This window comes from Catharus ustulatus, chromosome 31 (assembly GCF_009819885.2).
Source record: "Catharus ustulatus isolate bCatUst1 chromosome 31, bCatUst1.pri.v2, whole genome shotgun sequence".
NCBI lineage: Eukaryota > Metazoa > Chordata > Aves > Passeriformes > Turdidae > Catharus > Catharus ustulatus.
The window spans coordinates 3085384-3105413 of NC_046251.1; the positions used below are offsets into that span (position 1 = coordinate 3085384).

At 61.1% G+C, this 20030-nt stretch overlaps 2 protein-coding genes across 2 annotated transcripts; one reads left to right on the plus strand and one right to left on the minus strand.

The window, feature by feature from the left end:
- Positions 1-249: 249 nt before the first annotated feature.
- Positions 250-2421, plus strand: CELA1 (chymotrypsin like elastase 1). Its single transcript, XM_033083254.1, has 8 exons — positions 250-289; positions 394-476; positions 570-670; positions 912-1037; positions 1121-1257; positions 1734-1879; positions 2013-2162; positions 2289-2421. The coding sequence occupies exons 1-8, from the start codon at positions 250-252 to the stop codon at positions 2304-2306; spliced, it is 801 nt and encodes a 266-aa protein (XP_032939145.1). The 3' UTR covers positions 2307-2421.
- A 2776-nt stretch (positions 2422-5197) lies between these two features.
- GALNT6 (polypeptide N-acetylgalactosaminyltransferase 6) lies at positions 5198-13181 on the minus strand. The gene is made up of 10 exons (XM_033083186.1): positions 12654-13181; positions 11356-11528; positions 9695-9844; positions 9382-9616; positions 8375-8492; positions 8075-8275; positions 7561-7692; positions 6400-6501; positions 6149-6301; positions 5198-6003 (listed from the first exon to the last, which is right to left on the minus strand). The coding sequence occupies exons 1-10, from the start codon at positions 13139-13141 to the stop codon at positions 5890-5892; spliced, it is 1866 nt and encodes a 621-aa protein (XP_032939077.1). The 5' UTR covers positions 13142-13181; the 3' UTR covers positions 5198-5889.
- Positions 13182-20030: the final 6849 nt, after the last annotated feature.

Consider the following 20030-nt stretch of genomic DNA (forward strand, 5'->3'; position numbering starts at 1 on the left):
GCACCGCTCTGGGCAGCGCAGCGGGAGGGGCAGCGCAGGGCAGCGACTGCCGGGGCTGCAGAGCCGAGGGGCGCTCGGGGTGTCCCGGGGTGCCTCGGCCTTGGTGCCGTGTGTGCTTTGGCACAGGGGCCAAGGCCATCCATGGCCCTGCGACACCTGGGTCCCTTCCCGCGCCTCCCCCCGCTGCGCCCCGTTAAAGCTCCCCCGGAGCAGCCCTCGGTCCCACCGCGGATCCTGAGCTCCACGAAGATGCTGCAGCTCGTGCTCCTCGCCGCCCTCGCCCTGTGCGGTGAGTCCCACCCGGAGCCTCCTGCCTCCTTCTGCACCTCCTGAACCCCCTCTGGACCCACCTTCCCCACCCGGTGGGGACTGACGGCGTCCCTCTGTCCCCAGGGCACTGCTCCGAGCTGGATGTCGATGGCATGCAGCGGGTGGTCGGCGGCACGGAGGCGCGCTCGCACGCCTGGCCCTACCAGGTGAGTCCTGCCCGGCTCCCACGGCCCTGCCGGGGCTCTCCCGGCTCCGGGAGCCCGCTCTGAGCCCTGCCCGTGTCTCGCCCCCCTCCCCAGATCTCCCTCCAGTATTACTCCAACGGCGGCTGGTACCACACGTGCGGGGGCTCCCTCATCCAGAGGAACTGGGTGATGACCGCCGCCCACTGCGTCAACAAGTGAGCAGCGCGGGGACCCCTCCTGCCTCTCGGCAAAGCTCCTCTCCCCCAAAACCCTTCCCCAGGAGAAATTCTGGCTACCCCGACCCGCAGAGCAGCTGGGAGGGCTCCTGGGCTCCTCTGGGAGCATCCTCGCCCCGCTCTGCCGCTCCCGGAGCAGGGCACGCTCGCAGTGAGCGCAGTTTGGGGCTGAGCGAGCGCAGTTTGGGGCTGAGCGAGTGTTTTTGCACCTTGCCGGCAGTAACTTGCAGTACCGTGTGGTGGCCGGCGAGCACAACCTCAACACCAACGATGGCAGCGAGCAGGTCTTCAGCGTCAGCAAAATCATCGTCCATCCCTACTGGAACAGCAACAACGTGGCCGCTGGGTAACGCCCGCGGGAGGGGCACTGAGGGGAGCCCGGCTGGGATTTGGCGGGTCTCTGTAACATCCTCTCACTCCCCCCGGCAGATACGACATCGCCCTGTTCCGCCTGAGCAGCTACGCCACCCTGAACAGCGCCGTGCAGCTGGCCGTGCTGCCCCAGGAGGGCACCATCCTGCCCAACAACTACCCCTGCTACATCACGGGCTGGGGCCTGACCCGCAGTGAGTGACGGGCTGCCCCCAGCCCCAATTCCCCGAGCCCGGACAGCGCCGGAACCGCGGCAGCTCCCGCAGCCCTCGGCGGCCGCTCGGGGCTCTGCTCGGGGCTCTGATCGGGGCTTCACTGAGGGATTCTCTCGGGACTTCACCCGGGGCTCTGCTCGGGGCTTCACTCGAGGCTTAACTCTGGGCTCCGCTCCAGGCTCCACTCGGGGATTTGCTCGGGGATTCTCTCGGGACTTCACTCGGGGCTCTGATCGGGGCTTCACTGGGGGATTCTCTCAGGGCTTCACCCGGGGCTTCTCTCGGGGCTCCGCTCGGGGCACGCGGGTGCCCAGCCCCGGCTGGGGCCGTGCCGATCTTTGTGGGGACGGACGGGGATTCACTCGGGGCTCGGCGGGGGCCGCGGGCTCTGCTTTGGCCGCTCCCGCGGCTCCCGGCGGTTCCCAGGCGGCGCTGACCCGGCCGGTTCCGTGCAGGCAATGGGCAGCTGTCCAGCGTCCTGCTCCAGGCCTACCTGCCCGTCGTGGACTACCAGACCTGCTCCAGCTCTTCCTACTGGGGCTCCACCGTCAAGAACACCATGGTGTGCGCCGGCGGTGACGGCGTGCGCTCCGGCTGCCAGGTGCGCCCGCGCTGCTCCCTGTGTCTCCCTGTGCCCCCCTGTGTCTCTCTGTGCCCCCCTGTGTCCCTCTGTGCCCCCCTGTGCCCCCCTGTGTCCCCCTGTGTCCAGGCTCACGCCGCTCCTCGATCCGCAGGGCGATTCCGGCGGTCCCCTGCACTGCGCCGTCAATGGCCAGTACCAGGTGCACGGCGTCACCAGCTTCGTGTCCAGCCTGGGCTGCAACGTCCTCCGCAAACCCACCGTGTTCACCCGCGTGTCCGCCTACGTCTCCTGGATCAACAGCGTAAGCGGCCGTGCCGAGCCGTGCCGTGCCGTGCCGGGCCGGGCCGGGCTCAGCCCCGGAGCTCTCGGGCACCGCTGCGCCCGCCCCGGCCCCGCACGGCTCAGCCCGGCCCCTTCTCCCTTCCAGGTCATCGCCCAGAACTGAGCTCAGCGGGACCAGCCCTCGCTGCCCCTCGCCCATGGACATCCCCTGACTCCCCCCGGCCGAGCTCCGGCTTTCTCGCCGCCGAGCCGGCCGCAATAAAATCTTTCCTCCCGTCTCTGTGCCTCCGTGCTGCTTTGGTCCGCGCCCGCCCAGCCTTCCTCCTCCGGCCCGACATCCTCCTCCCCTCCCAGCTCCCCCAACAACCCTTCCTCGCCTCCTCCTCCTCCCCCTCCTCACTGCCCAGGGAAGAGCTCTGGCGAGCAGGAGCCGGCTCCGAGCTCTCGGGGCAGCCCGAACATCTGTGGGACGCTGGAAAAGGGGGCAGTGCTGCAAATCCGCTTCTTGGACAGAGAGGAGAAGGGTCCTTGGGAATATGGGGGGCACACGAGGATTCGGGGTGATCCCATCAGCATTTTCCCTGCACTTGCTCCATTTCCCTTCCCAAACCGACCTCCCTGGCCATGACAGGTGTCGGGTTCAGGGGCTGCCACCTCATTGTCCCTCAGCTGCGTCCCGCGGCTGGGCCACAGCCCCAGAGCCTGGCGACAACGCGCCAGCACCAGCGAGCCCCAAACCCCCGTTCACACCCAGAGCAGACTCTGCTGCACGGACCCAGCGGCCCCGGGGGGATCCTCTCACCCCTCGGTCGTGTCCTGCTGAACAAAACACCCGGGGATGACAAGAGGGCTCTCCCAGTACCGCGGTGGCCACACGAGCAGTGGCCGCACCTGGCACTGCTGAAGCCTCTCGGGGGCTGTGTCCAGTTCTGCCCCTCCCATCAAGCAAAACCCGGGGGTCTGCACCGTGTCCAGAGAAGGGAACAGAGCTGGGGAAGGGGCTGGAGCAGCAGCTGAGGGAGCTGGGGAGGCTCAGCCTGGAGAAAAAGGAGGCTCTGGGGAGCTTCGGGCTCTGCACAACTCCTGACAGGAGAGGGCAGCCGGCTGGGGTCGGGCTCTGCTCCAGGGAACAGCGACAGGAGGAGAGGGAAGAGCCTCAAGCTGTGCCAGGACAGGTTCAGGTTGGACACCACGAGATTGTCACACTCCCCTCCCCTGAGCGGCCACAGTGCCCGGCCTGGTGCCCTCGTTAAGGAAACTTCCCAGTCTGAGCATTCCCAAGGCTCTCTGCCTGTCACACTCCCACCTCAGACACTTTCACTGCAGGGACGGGAGCCCCTCACAGCAGTAGCTCCACCCAGCCCCACTGCACTCCCCACATCCCCTCCCCATCCAGGCCCTGTTTGCTCAGCACTTCCAGCCCTGGTTTCCGGGCCAGTCTCAGATGTTGCTGTCCCATCGATTCCCAGGGCAGTGACACGGACACAGTGTCACTCCTCTGAGGAGGAGCCCCTCGGTTTTATCCCCTCACAGTCCAAGGGTGCAAGTTTTGCTCTTCCTCCCAAATCTTTGTCTCCTCCCGTCTCTCCCAGTTCCCAGACACTCCTCCTCGCCAGAGCTCTTCCCTGAGCAGCGAGGAGGAGGCGAGAAAGGGCACAAGGGGGCACAGAGGGGCACAGGGGAGCACAGAGGGGCACAGGGGGACAGGAGGGCACAGGGGACAGAGGGGGGACGGGGGAGGCACAGGAGGACACTGGGGGCACAGGGAACACAGCGAGGCACAACGGGGACACAGGGGGACACAAGGGGGCACAGGGGGAAAAGCGGGGGCACATGGGGGTGCCAAAGCACACACGGCACCGAGGCCGAGGCACCCCGGGACACCCCGAGCGCCCCTCGGCTCTGCAGCCCCGGGAGTCGCTGCCCTGCGCTGCCCCTCCCGCTGCGCTGCCCAGAGCGGTGCCCACGAGCTCGCCCCGGGCCCTTGGGGCAGCTCTCCATGGCCTCGGCTCGTGCGAGGGCTCCCAGAGGTTGATCCAGCAGTGCCCGGAGCCGCTGGGCTGGGGAAATGGAGGCACGAGCAGGGCACGAACTTCAGCCCCCCCCGAGCCCCCAGGCCGGGCAGCGCTGGGGCAGGGCCGGGCTCGGCCTCCCCGGGGCTTGGGGCACGAGGCAGCAGCGATGGGGGGTGAGAGAAACCTCGAGTTTTGGCCAAAATTGTCATTTTTACCCCCTGAACTCCAAACTGAGGCGGTTTTGATGTGGTGGATTTTGGCCCTCGAGGCACAGGCACCGGCAAAAAGAGTTTGGGATCCCGGGGGTCATGGGGTAAAAAAATGACACAGAAATGCCATGGAGTGGGACAGATAGTGCTGGGAGAGAAATGGAAATTTGCATTTCCTTGCAAATAAGACTGGATACTTTGGAGAAATAGAACCATGAAAGGTGGATTGTAGCAGAAACCATGAGGGGTGATTTTAGATGATTGGGTTTGAGGTGCTTTACAGCAGATGTGACCAAAGCTGATAGGCCTAGAAACTAAATACTTATAATGTATTTTAATTAGGAAATAGTTGACACATGATGGTGATGGCATGAATTATAACATCTGTATTGTCTCACTCTTTATATAAGACTCAGCATGGAATAAAAATTTTTTAAAATGCCTCTCCGTTGTCCCATCTCTGGATCAGAAAAGGGCAAAACCTGACATAGGTCAACAAAAAAACAATGGGAATGAAAAGCACCTGCTGCAGTTCTGCCCTTATCTCCAAGGAAAACATGAGAGTTCACAGTTTGTTCCCTCAGCAGGACAGAGCCCCACGTTCGGGGTCAGTGAGTTTGTTCTGTCAGCACCGAGGGCTCGTGGCCAGGGACACACAGGGACAGCACACAGGGACCCCCCACTCCAAAGCTGATCCCCCAGCTGGGGCACAAAGAGCTCTAAACTCATTTTTGGTTGAATAGGGAGGTTCTAGAACAAGATGTGGGCAAGATATAAAGTGAGTGTGGGGAGCTCAGTCGGCTGGAGACAGGATTTGTGTAAAATAAATCATCTCTTTATTTGATGTTGTGTGTCTAGGACAGGTTCTCCCTGTTCCTGTCATGTCCGTGAAGATTTTCCCCCTGCTATGACAGAAATGGCAACAAAAATGGCAGCTAGAGGAGTTTGGATAGACAAAAAATCCGGAACAGAGACGAGGCACCTGGGACCTTCTTCAGAAAGATTCTGTGGCGCCATCCAGGGAAAACCCTGCTCAGCACAGGGAGAATCGCACCCAGCAATCATCATCACTTAATAACAGTAATAAAAACAAAAATCCAACTTCCTCCCCCCCTCAAATCCAAGGTGATTCCTAAGGCACAGATCCCAACTCCTCCCCTTGCCCGCCAGGGGCCACCGCAAGCCACGATCGCCCCTGGCCGGGAGGAGCCCCACGGTCGCCATCCTCCTCCTCGCCGGCTCGTCCCTCCCAGATTCCACATCTGGGGAGGCGATTCCACGTTTTTAATGCCCGATGTGAACTGCGGAGTCTCTGTCTGGAGCACGAGCAGCGGAGAGCGAGGAGCAGCCGCAGGAGCGTCCCCAACACGAGCGCTGCGTTCTGGGCTCCGTGGGGTCAGGGATCAGCTCCAGGCAACCACGAAATGCAGCATATTAAAGGCTTTCACGTCTTAAATTAAAGCGAGCAGGGAAGATTTTTGGGTCCTGGTTTCCTGAGCGTGGCCGGGGGCTCCGCTCCCCTTTAGGTGAAGGACCAGAGCTGGTGCGGGTCCGTGAGGTCGCAGGGAACGAGCGCCGGGTGCTTCCCCCGAGCCGTCAAACACAGCCCCGAGGCCAAATTCTTGATCAGCCGGTTCTGCCGAGAAACAACCCGAGAGATTCATGCTGAGCACGGACTGGGACTGAGGGAAGCAGCGCCAGGGGAGCAGCACCGCGGCGGGCACGGTGCCACCGTGCCCAGGGGGAATTCCCGGCCCGGAGGGGTCCCCTCATCTCCTCACCTGTGCCAGGTCCCACTCCTCGCTGGCGGGCACCCGGCCGGGCTTCCCTCGGAACTGGCACTCGCCCAGCTCGGCCGTGCCCGCGGCCGCTCGCAGGCACAGCTCCTTGCCGATGTTGTGGCGCAGCTCCCGCTGGCTCGTGTACTCAAAATACTGCGAGAAAAGCCAAGCGGGGCCGTCAGTGCCGAGCCCCGGGAGCTGAACCCCGGGGAAAATGATGGGGAAATGATGGGGGTGGGTTGGGGACCCACCTGGTTGCCCCCCAGCCCGTGGCACGGGTACATGATGAGAGGTTTCCCACCGTGGTTGTTCTCCCCGACGTCCAGGCAGCTCTTGGTGCCCTCATTTTTTATCTGTGGGGGGAAAGGAGGTGTTGGGGAGGGGGAAAGAGGTGGTGGGAGGGGGAAAGAACGGGGGGAAAAAGGGGGAGAGAAAAGAAAGGGGAAGAGAGGGAAAAAGGGAGTGAGGAGGGGAGGAAAGAGGGAAAAAAAGACGTGGCAGGAGTGAGGAAAAAGGTGGGGAGAGCTCAGAGGAGCCGGGGTAGGACCCGCCTCGGGTTCGGTTGTGCACGGCTCTGGGTTAGCGCTGTGCAAACACGATCCTGGCACACAGCGCCGGGTCCGGGTCCCGTGTCCTTTCCAGGACACGAGGCACGCCCGAGCCATCGCCTCGGGCACACCGAGCCAAGGGAAAGCCGCCCGGGCTGAGTTTCAGGAAATAAAGGTGAATGAAAAAAGCTGAATGGGAGACAACACCTGGCTGTCACCTGGCTGCTGTCACATCAGCCTGACTGAGGAGGGGCAGACTCGGGATCCAAGACTCAGCTTGAGGGAAAGATCTTTTCCAGCAGCTCCATCCCCGGGGATGGAGCCGGAGCCCCGCACCCTGCCTGTCCCGATTTCCTCAGGGATGGAGCCGGAGCTCCGTGTCCTGCTGTCCGCAGCTCCCTCCTGGAGCCAGCCCTCCACATCCCGCCTGTCTCCACGTCCCTGTGGATGGGTGGCTGCAGATCGGGTCCTGCATCCCGCCCTGCGTCCCCAGACTCCTTCAGGATGGAGCTGGAACTGCACATCCCGTCCCCAGCTCAGGTTTTCCAGCCCTCCCTGCGTCAGGACGGTGTTTGGGGCTCAGGGAACTTTTCGGCTCTTCCCCAGAGTTTAACCCAAATCCACATCCCCGTGGGTTCCCCGCTCTGGAACTCACCCCAAACCTGCTCTGCCGGATTCCAGCTTAGCTGGAGCCCAAACCGGTGACAGATGAGGTGACAGACACGGTGAGCGGTGACAAACGTGGCAACACTAAACCCTCCCTCCCACCCGGTTTAATACAAAACCCCCAAACCAACCTTCGGGCACTTCCCCTCCTCGCTGTTCGCAGCCCAAGCCCCCCGGGTGTCCCATCCCGGCACTCACGGCTCCGTAGAAGGTCGGGGTCAGGTCGGGCACGAACATCTCGGGGTAGACGTTCTGCAGGTACCAGGTGAAATTCCTGCAGTGCAGCCGCTCCCGCAGCCTGCGCCGCTCGCTGATGTCACCAAACGTCTTCTGTCATCCAAGCCACGGGAGAAAATTTAACTCGCTTCAGCAAACAGCAAGGAAAATCCCAAAAAAAACCCTTTCTGAGCTGGGGGTCACCCCAGCTTTGCCATCATCCCTCATGGTGTGACCAGAACTGAGACAAGTGTGGGGGTCATCTGGCAGGTACCCACAGGGCAGAAAGATATTTTGGCACAAAGTTTTGGTGTGTGCAAAAGAAAAAAAAAATCATAAACCCCGATGTTTTCTTACTAGGAAGCATTCAGGCCAGAGGGGGAAAGAACAAAAAAAGGCTTTTAGGTCACTTCTGTCCACCCGTGTGTGGTTTTCCCCCTCTGCCCCTGTTCAGGCGGAGCTCCCGGGAGCACCAGCAGCCCCCAGCCCCCGGTACCTCTCGGGCCATCTGCGAGGCTTGCTGGTTCCGGCGGTAGAAGATCTCCTTGTAATCGTCCATCCACACCTCGGCCAGGCGCACCTGGTTCCGGGAGATCACCTGCGTGCCCTTGGGGAAGGTGTGGGGGCTCTTGGAGCGGAACACGTGGCCCACGACGGAGCAGGGGATGATCTCGACCTGTCCCCCGCACTGCCACACCTGCGGGAAGCCACACCTGAGGTGGGGGGGTCCAGCCCCCGGGCCCCCCGACAGGGAACTCCCTGGAGGTGTTTTCGAAGGTGACCCCTCCGTCCTTACCCTGAAGGACATTTCCACGTTTTCACCTCCCCAAATTTCCATCTGGTCGTCGTAGGAGCCGATGTGCTCGAAGTAGGACCTGGAGATGGCAAAGAGGCCACCTGCGAAGGTCGGGGACCTGCGGGGACAAAGAAGGGGTGAAAAATAAGAGCAGAAATCTGAGTTTTGGGACATCACAGTCCCCCTCCATCCAGCTTTGATGGGCAGGCTGGGGCCGGCTGCCGGGAGGGGACAGAGGTGACAACGTGACACGGAGGGGCCTCGCTGCCGGTTGGATTCAAAGTGAAAAGAGGATATTGTTACCAAAAACCTGTCGCCAAAAAGAGGGGGAGGTCAGAGCTCGGTGCCCCAATCCCTCCTCCCGCTTCCCTAATCTTCTCCATCTGAGGCTGGAACAGAACCTCGCTTTTATTCAGGAAAAAGAATAAACCCCAAGGATTCGCTGAGCTGCTGGAGACGAGGCCCCGGCGGGAGCCAAGCGCCCGGCTGGAGGTGAAAGGAGCCTTTATGGGGACAGCAGCGTCTCCCAGGTGACCCGTGCACAAAGCCAGCCCCGCGGCCGGGCCGGGCGGGGTGTCCGGTGTCTCCCGGTGGGAGCACCCGGCTTGTCCTGGGCCACCAGGAGAGGTGGGAAAACCACTCAGGCTCTATCTGCGTGTAAAACAGAGGGATAAAAGTGTTGGTGCAGCCCGATCCGCAGGTGACTTGTTCTGTGCGGTATCCGAGAGTGAGAAGGTCCAGACAGCAACTGAACCCTGAATGGGAGACTCTGCCCGAGCGAGAGGCGGCCCGAGGCGATTCCTGAGTCCGCTGTGGCCCCGCGTTCCCCAAACCCCGGGTGAGGTTTGTCCTGCACCATCCCCCAGCTCTGACCACGCCCGGGCACAAACTCCCGGAGCTCCCCCGTGCCTGAGAGCCCCACCCGGGGGCACCAAAACCAAGGACACCGCCGATCTGTCGGAAAAAAGATCAAATCCAGCTGGACCAGTGCCCCGTGCTGATCTTACTTGATGGGGAAGGTCTCGTCCTTCCTGCGCTGCCTCTCCCGGGCAGGAATGACCTCCCAGCCGAAAGTCAGGCTCCAGTCGAAGTTGCCCCGGCTGTGCTGCTTCCCGTTCTGCACGGGCTTGGCGAACTCGAAGGTGTTGAGGTCGATGGTGGCGATGTCGGGGCTCACCACGGCCGTGGGCTCCTCGGCGATGCGGGACAGGAGCGGCTCCAGCCACCCGTGGAAACACTCGCCTGGGACACGGGGCAGGGTTGGAGCGGGGTCGGCGCCTCTCAGGGGGCACACAGGGGTGTCACGGGGTGGGCACTCACAGTGGGCATCCAGGAAGGTCAGCACCTCGCCGCTGGCCACGCTGGCCCCCAGCAGCCGCGCCGTGATCAGCCCCTTGCGCTCCCGCTGCCTCACCACGCGCACGATCTGCAGCTGCTCCACGTAGCGATCCAGCTCCTCCTTCAGGTACTCTGCGGGTGGGGAGAGCATCCGGATCCGTCAGAGAGGCAGGTGCCAGTCCCACCAGCCCATCCTGCAGCTCACCAGCCCATCCCATCCCGTCCTGCCCCATCCTGCAACCCCGTCCCGCTCCGACCCTGCAGTTGGGTTTGGATTCAGACACTCCCGAGTCTTTGCCCCAAACCCAAGTGTATTTTCGGCTAAAGAAAATGAGTTTTATAAGGGTCTAAGCCCCTTCCGGTCTAATCCCTCCCTGGAGAGGCACTGGGGGTCTGACAGGGTGAGGAGGGCACATCGCTGCCGTTGGAGCGTCACCGAAGTTGTTACTGAGGACACCAGAGGAACTCGGGATTTCTTGGCAGATGCAGCCAAGCCAGGAGCCGGGAACGGCCAAGTGAGAGCCGAGACTCCCAGAAAACCGTCCTGGGAAGGGGACCCGAGTCCAACTCACGTCCAGCCACGATGGGAGTCGAGTTCTGGGGCAAAGAAGCCGTGGGAGAACGCGAGGCTCCTGCTCCTCAGAGCCCGTGGGTTGAGAGGGAGAATTTATCTGGGACAAGGGCAGAGTCCGCTCCTCCCAGCGCCCCGACACTGAACCCCGGGTCAATACAGCTCTAGGTGCTAATTAACGAGGGTTGCAGCTGGCTGAGGGTGGAGGTTTGTGGGGCACTCGGTTTGTCCCCAGCGCTGGGTTAACAGCGGTGCTGGGGAAGGGAAAATCCCAGGGGTGCTCCGGGAGCGCCTGTTGGGAGTTCCTTGCATGCTGGGAGCACCAGCTGCTTCTCCGAGTGCCGCAGAGCTGCTGCTTCCAGGCTTGGGAAGGGGCTTGGCATCCCCAGCACCCTGCCAGGGCTGCTGCATCCTTCTGATCCCACATCCTGCCATGGATCCCGCCTCCCTCTGGGCCCTAAATCCCAAACCCCCGCACCCTCACAGCTCCCCCTGCATCCCTCCTGCTCCCACATCCCACCACAGCTTGTCCTGCCTCCCTCTGGCATCCACATCTTGCATATGGCTCCAGCATTCTGTATCCCATCACAGCTCCAGCGTCCCTCTGACCCTGCATCCCTCTGGCTCTTGCCTCCCCTGACCCACATCCCACCACAGCTTGTCCTGCCTCCCTCTGAATCCACATCCTGCACGGCTCCAGCATCCTGTATCCCATCACAGCGTGTCCTGACTCCTTCTGGCATCCACATTCTGCATAGTTCCAGCATCCCTCTGTCCCACATCCCATCACAGCTCCAGTATCCCTCTGGTTCCTGCTTTCCTCCAGGGCTCCTGCCTCCCCCTGGCCCACATCCCATCACAACTCCTGCCTCCTTCTTGCTCCCACATCCCACTACAGCTTGTCCTACCTCTCCCTGGCATCCACATTCTGCATGGCTCCAGCATCCCTCTGTCCCACATCCCATCACAGCTCCAGTATCCCTCTGACTCCGCATCCCAACTCCTGCCTCCCTCTGTCCCACACCCCACCCAGGTTCCTGCCTCCCTCTGTGTCCCCGTGGTCCCCACCCACCGTCCGTGCTGGCATCATCCACCAGGATGACCTCTCGGAGCAGCCGGGCCGGGGACGAGTGCAGGACGCTGTAAACTGTCCGGAGCAGGGTGGACCAGGCCTCGTTGTGGAACACGATGACCACGCTGGTGGTGGGGAGGGGAGGGCAGCGCTTGAACTTCTGGTCGATGCACCTGGGGGACAGAATGGGGGGGAAGGGGGGGTGAAAGGCGAGGCACAGCTGGAGTGACCCCCGATGTCCCCCCTCCCCAAACCCCACAGCGGGGGAGCAGCTCTGGCCCCTCCGGACTCATCCCTGCTTTGATTCCCATTGATTTTGGTTGAGTGAGTCCCATTCCCGGCCTCCGTGTCCCCCTTTTGTCACCGCTACACCTGCTAAGCACGGATAATCGCCTGCCAGCGCGGGGGGCTGGATTCCTCCGGCCTTTCAAGGCTTTTTCCATCCCCAATTCCCCCCATGTCTCCCCCATCCCACCCCCCCCGCGCGGGCAGGGCTGGGGGGGCCCCGCTTTAATCCGGCAGCCCCTGGCCGAGGGCAGGCGGGGAAATCTCTGGAGTTTCCCCGTTTCCCTCCCCCCCCACCCCAGCGGGGTCCGAGGCTGTTCCACTCGGCTAAGAAAAGAAAAAGTCTGAGCGCTGGAGCCGCTGGAATAAAGGAGGGAGAGGAGGGAAAGGCGGGGAGGTGCCGGAGCCACCGAGCAGGTACAGGGAGACACAAAGAGCCTGTTGCCATTAAACCCGCCCCCAAGGGGCCAAAATTAGGGAGAAACAATAAATGAATTCTTTTTTTTTATCCCCAGCTCTGTCTCCATTCAATCCTCTGCCATGACTGGGTCACATCCTGGCCCCAATCTGCTTTAATTTCCTCTGAAATTTAAGGGAGCGAGTGGCCAGATTTGAGGGAGTGAGTGGTCAGATTCGAGGCGGTCAGTGGCCAGATTTGGGGCCAGTCAGCGGCCAGATTTGGGGCGGCCAGTGGCCAGATCTGAGGGAGCGAGTGGCCAGATTTGGGGCCGGTCAGTGGCCAGATTTGGGGCCGGTCAGTGGCCAGATTCGGGCCGGTCAGTGGCCAGATTCGGGCCGGTCAGTGGCCAGATTCGGGGGAGCAGGTGGCCAGATTTGGGGCCGGTCAGTGGCCAGATTTGAGCGAGCGAGTGGCCAGATTCGGGCCGGTCAGTGGCCAGATTTGGGGGAGCGGGTGGCCAGATTTGAGCCGGTCAGTGGCCAGATTTGGGGCCGGTCAGCGGCCAGATTTGGGGCCGCTCAGTGGCCCCGCTGCTCCCCAGCCCGGCTCTCACTCGGGGGGGCGGCTGTCGGGACCCAGCGCTCGCTGCAGGGAGATGCGGTCACTGGCGAAGGCGTTGAAGCAATGCTTCTCATAACCCCGCTCCTTCTCCTTCGTCTCCTCGGGCGTCCAGCGATCCTTCTTGAAGGCTTTTCCGTCGGCTCCGGGGCTGGCGGGGTCCTGCGGGGGTCTCTCCATCAGCGGCCGCAGCTCGGCCGCGGTGTAGACCCCGGGCAGGCAGGAGCGGGCGCTGGGCAGCGGCTCCGGCGGCGGCTCCGGAGCCCCGATCTGCAGGCGAGGCATCGAGTCCCGCAGGTCCCGCACGGCGCCCAGCATCAGGTCCAGCACCTGGTCCTTGCCCTGCACGATGTTCCGCAGCCACGGCTCCTCGCCCTGCTCCTTGCTCCCCGCGTCCTTCTGCAGGATGAAGAGGAACAGGACGAAGACGGCGCCAGCCAACGCCACCTTCAAGGGGCTGTAGCGGCGGCGGAACAGCCTCATTTTGGGGTTTTGGGGGGGTTTTTGGAGGGTTTTCCGGGCTGGGCTGGGGGATTCAGGAGTGTGGGAGCTCGGGGTGCATCACGATGTCCTGCTGTGCTCCTGTGACCTGGGGGAGGGAGAAACACCTGCAGTTAATTCCCCGGCTGGATGCATTGCCTTGATGTCAAAATAGAAATATTGCACTGAAGATATCATATATTGTATTTAAAATAGAATATATCGTATTTAAAATAGATTCTATCGTACCTAAAACAGAATATAAAAATATAATCAAGTAATGGAACACTTTTGTTAAGGACCATAAAGATCGTCCAGTCCAACCCCCTGCCATGGGCAGGGAACCTCCCACTAACCAGGTTAATAACAAATAATAACATAATAATACAATAGCAACATAATGCATTAATATATTCTCATAGTAAAGTAATATTAGTAACATATTAGCACATCAATATTGCAATAGAGTGTTAGTAATATACTAATATAGCAATATATTAATGTAAAGCTCGGCACAAGTGACACCTGCAAAATTCATTTCCCTCCAACCCTTCCAGCCCCTAAATCCATCCCAAAATGAAAACATCAGGAAAAGTGCGGGTTAATAAATGCCGGAGGATGTGCCACCCCCCACCACACACGGGACCCTCCAAAAGTCCCTTCTGGGACTCATCCGAAGGCTGCAGCCTCCCCTCGCCTGCCGAAGTTAAAATAGAGCCAAAAATTTGCCAAAATATTTTTGGCGGCCGGGGAAAATCCTTTTCGGGTATTTTCCTGCCTTCAAAGGAAAACTCGAGCAGACCGTGCTGGAGCAGCAGGTTCAGGGTCCGGTGCCGTGCCCGGGGCTGTGGGAGCTCGGTCCCGGCTCCCGAATTTCCCTCGGGATCCGTCGGATGCTCTGAGCTTCCCACCAGCCCCGAACTTCCCGCGGCTCCTCTTTGTGAGCCGCGGCCGCCGGAGCATGGACGAGCCCGGCGGGATCCATTCACCGCCATCTCCTCCTCCTCCTCCACTTCGGGGTCCCCCCCTTCCCCTGATTCCTTTTTTCCCTTTTCATTCTCTCGGAAATGGGGCGGGGAAGGGCACCTGCCACAACTTCAAGGCCGAGGAAGTTTGGGCTGGGGAGGAGGAGGCTCCCCGGGGTCCCCGCTTGGAGCGCCGCGGGATCAAAGCCGGACCACGCTTCACTGCCAAGGTCCCCGGCCCCATCCACGGAAAAGCAGAACCGGGGTAAAAAACATCAATCCCTTCGTGTTTTCTGCCATTTCCCCGAATTCCTGCCCGAAGCTGAGCCCAGGGTGCTCCCACCCCCGGGCACCGAGGTTTTCATCGCACCGCGCTGCCGTACAGGGAAAAGCAACAGATTTTGGGGAACAAAAAACCCATTTCCATCAACCCCAGAACTCTGAGCTTCGTGCCTGCCGTGTTGCTAACGAAGCTCGTTAGGTGTCGGTGTTAATTAACCCCAGAGGGGCGCTCAGGTGTGCGGGGGGCACAGGCCGAGCACAACAGGAGCTGCCTCTCCCGGGGGGCCCCAACCCCAATCCCTTCACCTAAAAGGCCAAAAAGCCAAATACAAATAAAATTTCCCCCCAATAGAATGGGGTGGGTTTGGCACAGAGCTCCAGCGTGAGCTCCTGGTGCACCTGCGCTCTCTGCTCCCTGCCCTGCAAACTCCCCGCTGGATTCTGCTCCAGCCCATCCCGAAAACCCCGTGTGGTGACACCAAAATAACCCAGAGGAGCCTGTTGGGGTCAGAAAAGGGGGAAAAGGGTTCGGTGGGAATTTAAGGAGCAGCCCCAGTGGTGTGGGAGGGAGGGGAAACAGAGATACACTAGTGGAGGAAAAAAAGGAAAATAAATAAAATACAAGTGAATTGACACCGACAGCGCCACAGGCGAGGTGGCCACCGGCTCCACGTGGCAGCGAGCCACGATGACACCGGGAGGGGCAGGACTGGAGGAAGCCAAGAGCGGGAAGCGGGGGGGACAGGTGAATGCGGGATCACTCCCGGTGGGATTCAGTCCAGAACTGGACGTGCTGGGGAGTGCGAGGGGTGGGAGCAGGATCCTGTCGGGCTCCCCCCGTGCAGGTGCTGCTCTCATCCCTCGGGACGAGCCCCGGGGTCCTGGAGCCGCTCCCGGGGGTGGGGGGTGTGGGGTGGGGGCTGTGTGAGACCCTGGGGTGCCCCAGGGGGGTGACGGGGACTGGGTGCTCCCACTGCCCTGTCCGGAACTGCCGCAGCCCCTGGAGCCGCTGGGCTGCTCTGGGGGCTCCATCCGGACCCCCCGCCCCGCGGCTCCACCCCAGCACCAGTTGATTCCCCTTCCACGGAGGGGTCTCTGCTCCGGGACCCCCGAACACCAACCCCAGGAGCACCCTGTTCCTCACCAGGAGCCTCCTGTCTCCCTGTCGTGCAGGGGGGTCCACACCAGCCCTTCCAGACCCCCTGACCGTGCTGGGGGACTCTGCACCGGGACCCCCGGGATCTCCGGACCCCTCCCCTGAGGCAAGGACCTCACACCGGGACCCCAGACCCCCTTACCGCAGAGAGGGGCCCCGCACCGCGACCCCCTGGATCACCGGATCCCCCTTCCCTGGGGTGGGGGCTGCGCACCGGGACCCCGGAACCCCCTTCCCCCGGCAAGAGCTCGGCACGGGAACCCCCAGACACCCTCACAGCTGAGGGGGGACCTTAACAGCCAGACCCCCCCTCCCCTCCCCTCTCACCGGCTCCACAGCAGCTGCGGGGCCGCAGGTGCGTCCGGGTGGGGCGGGGTCACCTGCGCTACCTGTTCCCTGTTCCCCGCCCCCGGGGCAGGTGCACGGGGCGGGGCCGCGCTCCTAAAGCCGCTGGGCCAGGAAAAACGCCGGGTCCTAGAGGTGCCTGCCCGGGGAAAATCTGCGTCCTGGGGCCACCTGTCTGTCCCGGCAATAACGCCGGGTCCTGGGGCCACCCCGCGGCCTGTGGCTGAAATGGCGCTGCTGTGCTGGGGACCAGTAAGGGAGCAGCACTGGGGACACTGGGAACCTCAGGAATTTGTGAAGGTCACGGGACGTGAGCCCAGGTATGCTGGGACCAGTAAAGGACTGACACTGGGGACACTGGGAACCTGTGGAGGTCATGAGACGTGAGCCCAGGTGTGCTGGGACCAGTAAAGGATTGGCACTGGGAACACTGGGAACTGCATGGGTAGGACCCTACCGGTACTGGGGATCAGTAAGGTACTGGCACTGGGAACACTGGGAACCTCAGGAACCTGTGGAGGTCACGGGAGGTGAGCCCAGGTGTGCTGGGACCAGTAAGGGACTGGCACTGGGGACACTGGGAGCTGCAGGGGTTTATGGAGATCCCAAGGTCATGACAAGAATGTGCTGGGACCAGTACGGGACTGGCACGGGGAATACTGGGAACTGCATGGGTAGGACCCTACGGGTGCTGGGGACACTGGGAACCTCAGGAACCTGTGAAGGTCACGGGAGGTGAGCCCAGGTGTGCTGGGACCAGTGAGGGACTGGCACTGGGAACACTGGGAGCCGCAGGGGTTTATGGAGATCTCAAGGTCATGACCCGGGGTGCGCTGGGACCAGTAAGTGCCCGGCACTGGGGGAAGCAGGATGGGCACGGGACGGCTCCATCACCCAGCCCAGGATTTTCCTTTGGCTCCGGCGCTGTGTGAAGGATTTGGGAGATTTGAGCCGGAGCAGAGCGAGGATTAACGGGATTATTGGGATATTAGCTGCAATATTAACTGGTTTACAGGGGTGAAGTCTCCGGGGCACAAACACCCATCAGCACAAATTACAGCGCTAATGAGCTGGAATAAAGTGCGAGGGGAAACTGAGGCACCGCTTGGAGCCAAGCCTCGCCCCACGATCCCCCCGGGGCCTCCATCGCCCTCCCCGGGGCTTTTCCGAGTTCATGTCGAAGCTGTCGCTCTCGCCCGTTTCGTTTCCTGCTTTGGAGGTTTTGCTCTTCGCTCAAAACCCGAAGGGGAAATTCCCTCCCCAAATTTGCTGCTGCTCGACTTTCAGGCGGCCGCCACTCGCAGCTCGGCGTCACCGCGGCCACCGGGCAGGGCCAGCACGGTCCCCACCACGGTAAGTCACTTTTAGGGGAAAGAGAAGAGTTTGGGGGTCCGCGGATGGGATTTTGAGCGCCCTGAATCCTCCCCGTTCCCCCTCACCGGGTTCTGCCCCTCGGAGCCGCTGTGCCAACCCCCAAAACGGGAATTCTGCGCTGCCAAATTGTTGCTTTTAATTGCAGTTCGGGACATAAAAAATCTCCTGCAACCTCATCCTGGTGGCACCAGTGTGGGGGAAATGAGAAGGAGTCGAGAGCCGAAAAGCCTCGGTAGGGATGGAATGAAATCCATAAAAAATCTTTCCAGGCTTTTCAGCTCCGTGTCACACTCCAATTAATAATTAATTGGCGTCTTTATAGACAACTCTTAGGCAAAACAGAAGTTGAATTAGAGGTGGAGTTGGCAGCCCGGGGAGGGGTGAAAAATGTTTCCTTGTAAGGTTTGAAGGAGCAGAGGAACCCAAAGAGCCGAAGTTGGGGTGAAGTCACCCCTCGGTGTGGGGCGAGCACCGCAATTCCCTGCACTGGAAGCAAACCTTACCCTTGCCTCGGAGGTTTTCCCTGCTCCAGGTGCATTTCCTTCGGGATTTCTGCCCTTCATCCCTCCCGGGGAATCCACAGCGTCGGAGGCGGCTCCATCCAGCCCTCCGGCCAAAGCCTTAATTTGAGGCAGAGCTTAAATTGAACGCCGAGCTGAAACGCGGAGCGGCGGCGAACCTGGAGGAGTTGACAGGAAGCCAGGCTGATTTTGCATATTTACAAACCCCTCTGCAGATGGTTTGCAGATCTGTGCCCAGCTTTGGGTTTATTTATTATCTTTTCGCTCGGTAATAACTGGTGCGAGATGGGAAAAGTGGGAAGTTTAATCCATAATACAGCTGTCAAAGAGGGGACGAATGTGGGGAACACGATTTTCCTCCTTAGTGCCAATATTGGTTAATTGATGCTGGGTGGTGCTTCCTGGGGTATTTTTGGGAGGAGAAGGGGCTGAGCAGCTCAAAAAAAGGGAATTGTGTCCCCACCCATGGACATCATTCCTTGGATGGATTTGTAGTTGGGCGTTATTTGCTCTCATGCCCCAAAAATTAAATCCTTTGGTACTGAGTTATAAACACAGCTTTTTCCAGGTAGCTTTTTTTATTTAATGGGATTTTTGGGTTGTTTGGAGCTTGTGGAAGCTGTGGGGGAGAGGTGGAAAAGCCCAGCTTGGCTCCTTCTAGGAAGAACAGCTTTTAAATTTTTTTTTAATTTTTTTTTTTTTTTTTGTATAAATGATGAGAGAAATGGGAGTGCTTCTCTGTGCACCCCCACACCTGCAGCACCTGATCCTGCCCATCCCAAAGCTCGGGGTGACCCTGGCAGCTCCTCCCTGCCTTGGATAACAGCGGTACCCGTGGGTGATTATTGATATATTGTCATTGCCATCACCAGGTGATTCCCTGCCCGGCTCGATGGACATGCAGGAGGTGCTCCTGCAGCTCTGGGGGGAGGTGGCCAGGCTGCAGGAGCTGTGCTCGGAGCAGGGGAGGCTCCTCCAGAGGCTGAGGGCCATGAAGGGGCCGGTCCTGGGTGAGTGGGGCCTGCGGGGTCCCCGGGCTGCACATTTGGGTCTCTCCCACCCCCATCCCGGTGCCCTCCGGACGTTCCCCTGCAGGGCTGAAGGCTCCGAGCCCTGAGCCCCTCGTGCCTTTGCGGTGTCGCTGCCGGGGACACTCCTGGAGCATCACCCGGAGAGGGTGGGCAGGGGTGGGGGGGATCCACAGCCCAGAAACCACCCACAGACCCCCCGGTTTTCCGGGGATTCCCCCTCTCCGTGCTCTCCTCTCCCCCCCAAACACTCACATCACTCCCACGGGGTCTGGCACCGTTTCCCCAACCCTAAAACGGGAATTTTGAGGCCAAGAGAAATTGGTTTGGACAAAGCTGTGCAGGGAAACTGCAGCCTCTCTGCCCTGGGGCTCCCTCCTTTCCACCTGGGTCCTTCCAGGGCTTGAACCAAAGCCTTTCCTGGGGTGTCCCAGGCTGCTGAGGGAGCTCCTCCAGCCCTCCCTGCTTGTCCTCGGTGTCCTTTCCCTGCTGGCCCAGGGGCAGAGGGGACAGGTGAGCTCTGCCAGCCCAGGGGTTCCCCAAACCCAACAGGAAAACGGAGCAATGGAATTGGAAAAAAAAACCCAAAAAAAACCCGGAATTGCCAGGAATGACAGCTCTGCCTCGCTCTCTCCCAAAGACATCCCGGTGTCGCTGCCTGTGCAGTGCACGGAGGATGTGCTGACAGGGGACGGGCAGAGCTCACCTGAGAGCCGCCACAAACACCCAGCGGCTCCAACATCCTCCACACCCCGCCTGGAGGGCTCTGCTTGTCCCCTGGAACCGGCCCGGGCCGCCAAGAGGCTCGTTGGAACCGCAGGAGCCGCAGCTTTCGGCAACACGGAGGGGGATGAGCCCTCCTGGATCCTCCCGGTGCCCTGGGAAGGAGGGAGAGCCCCCTGCACCCCTCGGGAGCTGCAGCCACCCAACCCGGGGGCTGGGGGCTCCTTCCCGAAGCTGCTCGATCTCTACCAAGTCCCGGAGGCGCTTGAGAGGGAAGATGCTGGCAGGGATGAGGCTCTGGTGGAGATCCGGGGGCCTGTGAAGGTAATTTGGGAGCCTGGCAGGGAATTCGGTCCCTGCTGGAGTTACAGCATCACTCTCAGCCCTGCACACACGGGAGGTGTGGCAGAGTGGGGTTATTTCCTTACTAAGTCTCTGGGAACTCAATTTTCTGGTTCCCAGGGGAACTGGGCACACAAAAAACTCTGAGGTCCAGCC